Genomic DNA, 7,522 nt, shown 5'->3' on the forward strand with positions numbered 1-7,522 from the left:
TGATAAACCCAGAGAATGACCCTGATAAACCCAGGCCCCATTTTTTTGACAATCTTTCTTTTAACCCATTTTCACGACTTTTGCCGATTTTTGCATCGTTACACCATCATTTATTTTCCCACTAAAATATTCAGAGTTTCTCGTCCTCTATTCTCAGCTGTTTTCACTTTTAAATGGTGTAGCTCAGTGTTTCCAGCCACAGTGATTTATTTACCTATAGAAGGTCATTTTGTTTTAAGAGAATGGGTTTACATTTTGATAAAGGCTATATTTAACTAACCTTGCAAAGCAGATGGATACGCCCATTTCCTTGTTTTTCACTGGTGAATCAGTTTTATCAGAACTTGACGACATTTCTTCATTAGAAGAAGAACAAAGAACAGCAGTGAGTTGTTTTCTTTTCAAAAACAACAAAAGTCGATTACTTACATTTCTACAGTCGCCATGTTTCACGTTATTCCTCGGTAGCTGCGCACACGCAGCTCGATAGCTGCTACGTCCTGTGTTTTGTTGCTCTGATTGGCCCGTAGAGATGTGACAGAACATTCATCCAATCACACTCAGAGTTTTTTTTTCAAAGCCTCTGCCTTTTCTCAAACATTTCCTATTGAAGCTTTCCCAGATGGATGTATGAAATGAATCCATCTGGCGTTTCGGGTTAATATTTAACTACAGCATTGATATAATTCATTTTTTTATTGGTTTGTTAAGAGTGGTTATTATTCAGGTTAAATATGGTGGCCTCAGCTTAATTTTACAGTGGACCATGATTTTGCTGACCTGCATGGGCCCCCAGTTTTCCAGAGTCCCTCCTTATGGGTTGCCTTGTCTCTGTCTATGAGGGCCTTAACATTTCAGTCAGTTCCTTAAAGGTACAGTGTGTAAAATTGGGACTATCAACATCTAACAGTCAATTCTGGAGTGTGATGAACATTTCTTTGGTGATAACTGTGGGAACCAGTGAAGTTTAAAAATCAATCCATGCTTAACTGTTATTTGGTTCCTTCTATGGTGCCATAGAAACAGGCAAAATGCAAAAATCCAAGATGGCAGCTTCCTTGGAAGGGACCCTCCCTATGTATGAATAAAAGGCTTATTCTGAGTTAATTTAAAACATAAATTTAAAAAATGTGTTATCAGATGTCAACACTAATTTAGATCAATCTACTTATAAATGTTATGTTTCATTTTAATCAAGCTTGTTTTGCTAAAGGCTAATAGGCTAAATATTACACACTGCACCTTTAAGTGAACCTGGCTAAAGGTCTGTTCTTCCTTTCCAGTGCTACCTTCCTTTACAAAGATGCCGATGGACCTGAGCATTCGAGCCGGCGCTACAGCCAGGCTCGAGTGTGCCGCCATGGGACATCCTTCTCCTCAGATTGCCTGGCAAAAGGATGGAGGCACGGACTTCCCTGCTGCACGCGAACGCAGAATGCATGTCATGCCTGAGGATGATGTGTTTTTCATTGTGGATGTCAAGACTGAAGACATTGGTGTTTATAGCTGCACAGCTCAGAACATAGCTGGAGCTATCTCTGCTAATGCTACGCTAACTGTTCTAGGTGAGGAACAGCAATGTTTAAATGGAGAGATGTGTCCCTAAAGCCTTGTCACCAATATTCTACTCCTGTGGTCCTTGTTTCAGAAACACCTTCCTTCCTGCGGCCCCTCATGGATCGCACCGTGGCCAAGGGTGAAACTGCTGTTCTCCAGTGCATAGCTGGCGGCAGCCCTCCCCCAAGACTGAACTGGACCAAAGACGACAGCCCGCTGGTAGTTACTGAGCGCCACTTTTTCGCTGCCGCCAACCAGCTCCTGATCATCGTCGATGCTGCCGAGGTTGATGCTGGGAAGTACACGTGTGAGATGTCCAACACACTAGGCACGCAGCGGGGGAATGTTCGTCTGGCAGTCATATCAAACCCAAACTGTGACTCTGGAGTGCAGGGGGGCGTGGGAGTTGGTGTCATTGGTGGGTCGGGATCTGATGATGATGGGTGGACCACAGTGGGAATTGTCATAATAGCGGTGGTTTGCTGCGTGGTGGGCACATCACTAGTTTGGGTGGTGATCATCTACCACACCAGGAGACGCAATGAGGACTGCAGCGTCACTAATACAGGTTGGTTGAAAATGGGTTTACAAATGAGTGAAAAACTGACCTTAAGCAGACATCAACACATCTGATCTTCAGAGTACGCTGATTTCTTCTTTCCACAATAATATTTTAATTCACTTAATGCTCTTGCGCTTCAGATGAGACCAACCTCCCTGCAGACATTCCAAGCTACCTGTCCTCCCAAGGCACGCTGGCTGATAGACAAGACGGCTACATCCCATCAGAGAGCGGCAGTAGTCATCAGTATATGGCCTCATCAATTAGTGGCTTCTACCTGCAACCAAAAGACATGAACGGTACGACACGTTCCTTTTCTTTTGGCCTGAATCTGAATCCCTAAACTGTGTTCTTCATTAATACTTACTCCTTCACCTTATAGGTCTGTGTCAGATGGATACAGGAAGTGAAGCGGACATGGAGGCAGCCATTGATCCTCTGTTGTGCCATTATCAAGGGCCAGTTGGCTCGCTGTTTCACCACGACTACTGCACTGACCCAGCCGAAGTCTTCACAGGTCCTTATAATGGGAGGCAGTTGGTCCAGAAATGGTTTACAGTATTTGTGAAGCAGATTTCTCATCTCTTGTTATTTCCATGTGTTTCCATGCAGGTTGTTCTATCGACCAAAAGCCAGTCAGCATTGACCCCTACTTCAACAGCCTGACCAGCCCTAAAAGAAGGAACTACCTCCTGTCTGAGCATTTTGACCTTTGCTCCTCTACTGTCCCGCTGACCCTCCCCAACGCCCCTCTCCATCATGGCCCCTTCCACCAGCAGAGTGACCATCGGCCATCAACCGAGGAGGGAGAACTTGGCGACTATGGGAGAACTGGGGAGCGCCCTCCTTCCTACAACACCTTCATGGGTAGGCCTTAACTTGACCTGTATTTCAGCACTTTCCAGACTTCTTCTGTGCAGTAGTCTGACTTTTTGCACCTTTCTCCACCAGGGACATTTGGAAAAACTCCCTGGAGACCTCACAAGGATCCTTACACAGGCTTCAGCCCACCATCAGTGACTCATAATGGAATAACTCTCCATGAGAATCCATACACTGCTGCGGACACTGATTCAGACCTGGAGGATAATGGTCAAACCAAGGACTCTTCATCAGAGCAGAGCAATAGTGTTTATGAACAGCCGTTTGACAGCAGCAGGACAGATCCTGTCCCACAGCGCAGGACGAGCACTTAGCTCTTTGACTTTTCATTCCAGAGGGAAGGACGACCTAAAACCTGAACAATTCTACCTCACTGAATGGACACTTCTGCAATAATGGACTCCTCAATGTGCAACAAGTGAATGTAACAATGAACTGTTCCCCGAAGAAAGGAGCCGATTTAAGGACAGGTGGATACTAGAGATGACTATAAACATTTTTATATAAAGTCTATTATATTTTGTACATAAACAGATAACATTATTTTTGCTTATCTTTGGTCCATGAGTATTTTCCAGCCTTGCCTGTTCATCATACCACCTTTGAATGAAGCTCTGTTTTGCACATATGTCAACAATAAAAAAACACCTATCTGTATGCTGCTACATTCATTGAAGAGCTTTACGTCTTCAGTCGGATTACTCTCCATATCATGCAGATTTATTTTAGATCCAGGCAGCTTGGTTCTAGTGGTGGTTCTGTGAGGGCAGATCCACAAACGGCCAAGGACACTGCAGCTCTGTCATCAGTGGGCCCCCCAAGAAGAGAGAGAAAGACAGGGATGTTAGAGGATGTGGACCAGAGAGGATGTTTAACTGTTTGGTATCACAGTTTGATTCAGACCAAAGAAGAAAAGTAATTACAAATATTTAGGAATCAACTTCCAGTGGAAGCATGTGGTGATGACATGATCTTTTGTTAGAGTTCTGCTAATTTATGCCTGTGAGCAGAAGACTGTGGTCTGAGGCTGTTTCACCACCATGAGCCATTGTCTGATTCATAGAAACAGAGGGAGGGATTCTAAATTACCAGCAGTATCAACCATGGAGCCCAGTGTTATCAAGGCACAGGCTGGGTCGCTCAGACCTTCGCTGATTTGGTTCCCCTCCTGGGATGGGGGTGTCCTAAAGAATACAAAGAACCATAGTGAAACTGTGGTAGGATCATCCCAGTTTACAGAAATGTCTCCTCTCAGTCCAGATGCTAAAGATCATGTGATGATGCTGGACTAACACCACAAGGATGTCCTTATTGAGCAGTCGCAACAACTTGCTGATAATTATAGAAACACACATTTCAGTTAAAATGACCTTTATCAGGTATGATGGCTGAATTCAAACAGTCCAATATATGCTCAGAAACCTCTCTATTAGGTACACCTGGTTAATTGCTTGTTAACACAAACAGCAAACCAGCTAATCAGATGGCAGTAACTTAATGCATTTAGGCATGTAGACATGAGCAAGACAACTTGCTGAAGTCCAGACATCAGAATGGAGAAGAAAAGGGATTTAAGTGACTTTAAACATGGCATGGTTGTTGGTGCCAGAAAAGCTGGTCTGAATATTTCACAAACTGCTGACATACTGGGATTTTCTAACAACCATCTTTTTAAAAGAGTTTAAAAAGAACGGTGCTCTGTAAAACCCTAGAGATGGTTGAGCACCTCCCATAGAAAACATTTGGGAAAGGGCAGAGGCTTTGAAAAAAACTCTGAGGGTGATAGGATGAACATTCTGTCTGTCACATCTTTACGGGCCAATCAGAGCAACAAAACACGTGATGTCATAGTCCCAAACCAACGTGCCCTGCTACCAAGAACTGCATAGCATGAACCATGGTGACTGTAGACATGTCAGTACTCGACTTTTGTAATTTTTGAAAAGAAAACAACTCACTGCTGTTCTTTGTTCTTCTTTTAACGAAGAAATGTCGTCAAGTTCTGATAAAACTGGCGCTTTAGCAGGATCCACGCTAATCTCTTCTGCCGTTAATTAAGGTGACAAAGTGACAGTATAATTGAGTAGACCATAGGTTGTACAAATTTGAATACATTTATTAATAAATTAAATTACATCTAACCAAAAAAATGAGCACATTTCAATGGCAAACAGGTTTGTTTGTTTTTACGTAACAAGTTGCCAAAAGATGAGTTATATTTACTAAAAATAAAGAGCAAATTGAACTGAACTTTTTAAAAGTATTAACATTAACTAGACAAAATTTTTAATTAATTTTCAAGTAAAAATTAATTAACATTTAATGAAAATTATGGGAAAGTTTAATTATTTTTATTAATTATTTGGTAAATTAATAATTTAAATTTACTACTTTTTCAGTCAAAATTGATTTAAATTTGAGAAAATTTTAAACAAAACTACTCTATATATTTGGATTTCATTTTGTCACCATTATATTTTTAAGTATATTTAACTCAATTTTACCTACTTACACCACTGATTTTTTTTAATTTTTATTTTTATTTATTTTATTTTGCTGTCCTCTTGTCCCCCTGTTCTCTCTCTCCCTCCCTCTGCCGTCCTCTTGTCCCCCCGTCCTCTCTCTCTCCCATCCTCTCTCTCTCCCTCCCCTGCCATCCTCTCTCTCTCCCTCCCTTGCGTCCTCTTGCCCCCGTCCTCTCTCTCCCTCCCCTGCCATCCTCTCTCTCCCCCTCCCTTGCCGTCCTCTCTCTCTCCCTCCCCCTGCTGCTCCCCTCCCCCGTCCTCTCTCTCCCTTCCCCTGCCGTCCTCTCTCTCTCTCCCTCCCCTGCCATCCTCTCTCGCTCCCTCCCCCTGCCATCCTCATACTGCCCCCCTCCACTCTCTCCCTCCCCCTGCCGTCCTCTCTCCCTCCCCTGTCGTCCTCTCTCTCCCTCCCCCTGCCATCCTCTTGCCCACTGCCGTCCTCTCTCTCTCTCCCCCTGCTATCCTCTCTCTCTCCCATCCCTGCCGTCCTCTCTCTCTCTCCCATCCTCTCTCTCTCTGCCTCCCCTGCCGTCCTCTCTCTCCCCCTCCCCTTGCCCTCTTATTGGCCCCCCGTCCTCTCTCTCCCTCCCCCTGCCGTCCTCTCTCTCTCCCTCTCCTGCTGTCCTCTCTCTCTCCCTCCCCCTGCTGTCCTCTTGCCCCTCGTCCTCTCTCTCCCTCCCCCTGCCGTCCTCTCTCTCTCCCTCCCCTGCCGTCCCCTCTCTCTCCCTCCCCTGCCATCCTCTCTCTCTCCCTCCCTGCGTCCTCTCTCTCTCCCTCCCCTGCCGTCCTCTCTCTCTCCTGTCCTCTCTCTCTCCCTCCCCTGCTGTCTTCTCTCTCCCTCCCCCAGCCAAGCTCTTGCTCCCCCTTCCTCTCTCTCCCTACCCCTGCTGTCCTCTCTTTCTCCCTACCCTGCCGTCCTCTCTCTCCCTCTCCCCCTGCCGTCCCCATCCTCTCTCTCCCCCTCCCCCTGCCGTCCTTTTTCTCTCCATCCTCTGCCGTCCTCTCTCTCTCCCTCCCCTGCTGTCCTCTCTCTCCCCTCCCCCCACCATCCTGGGCTGGAATTTGTTGTTTTAGGCCTCTCCTCTCCAACATGAGGGAGAAAGGTGTGCTTGGTCACCAGGCTTAGCTCTTCAAACTTGCACTTGGAGAGTATAGAGGCTCCCTGCCTACCATGGTGGAGTTCTGTTTCAGTAATGGTAGATTCATTGTGCTGGTACCAGCATTTTGGAAAGTTGATTCAGTTTGGGGTTGATTCTTGAGAGAACAGATGAATTTGTTGTGTCCATATGCACCTTAAAGCTGTGTTTGGGTTCTGTTTATGGAAATGCTGATAGTGAGATTTGCTTTCATAAGACGTGTTATTTCTCTCCCATCCTTCTGGCTGACTAATGTTTAAGTCCACCTGGCTGCTGGCAGTGCCGTGCTGATGTCTATGCCTTTACCCCACTGTAAAGGAATGAGGAGGTTCGTTGGAAGTCTTGCCAGTTCTTGCCAGGCTACGATTAAGACAAGATGGTAAACCCACACACATCCAAACACCTGGGAAACAGCTGCTGCTCCCGCTGCGGAGGCAACGCTCAAGGACCAGTCCACCTCTGGCTAAGACCCTCATCTCACAGTCATGTAAGATTAAAGCTGAAACATGTCTGACAGGATCCTCCATTCAGATTCAGACGATTCTGATTCCTGAAAATAATGACATATGTAAGACTGACATGTTTGGATACTGAAGTGGCTTGATTGTTATTGAAATGAAGCTCAGCAGTAGAACATCCAGGGCACAGCTGTCATACACCCAGTCATGATCAACTGACAGCCAGCTGATACCAATTATTACCTCCCAGCTCCTTCAGCCAATCACAACTCTTTTTCTCAACACAGCGGTCCATTTATATATGACATCCATCTCCCTAACCCCTGCTTCATAAATGCTGATGAACCATGTTGCTGGCAAAGCCCTACCTCCTCCACCCAAGCCTCCTCCGTTACAGACCAA

At 45.4% G+C, this 7,522-nt stretch overlaps 1 protein-coding gene across 1 annotated transcript in view; it reads left to right on the plus strand.

Annotated features, from left to right (window-relative positions):
• The window catches only part of lrig3 (leucine-rich repeats and immunoglobulin-like domains 3), a 57,505-nt gene extending 53,847 nt beyond the window's left edge, over nt 1–3,658 (plus strand). Inside the window, exons 14-19 of the mRNA XM_041781198.1 lie at nt 1,284–1,565; nt 1,649–2,125; nt 2,260–2,418; nt 2,502–2,636; nt 2,732–2,986; nt 3,071–3,658. Of these exons, the coding sequence (XP_041637132.1) occupies nt 1,284–1,565; nt 1,649–2,125; nt 2,260–2,418; nt 2,502–2,636; nt 2,732–2,986; nt 3,071–3,315 (1,553 nt within the window). The 3' untranslated portion in view covers nt 3,316–3,658. The remainder of the gene's footprint in view (nt 1–1,283; nt 1,566–1,648; nt 2,126–2,259; nt 2,419–2,501; nt 2,637–2,731; nt 2,987–3,070) is intronic.
• The last annotated feature ends 3,864 nt before the right edge of the window (nt 3,659–7,522 follow it).

This window comes from Cheilinus undulatus, linkage group 23 (assembly GCF_018320785.1).
Source record: "Cheilinus undulatus linkage group 23, ASM1832078v1, whole genome shotgun sequence".
Lineage (NCBI taxonomy): Eukaryota > Metazoa > Chordata > Actinopteri > Labriformes > Labridae > Cheilinus > Cheilinus undulatus.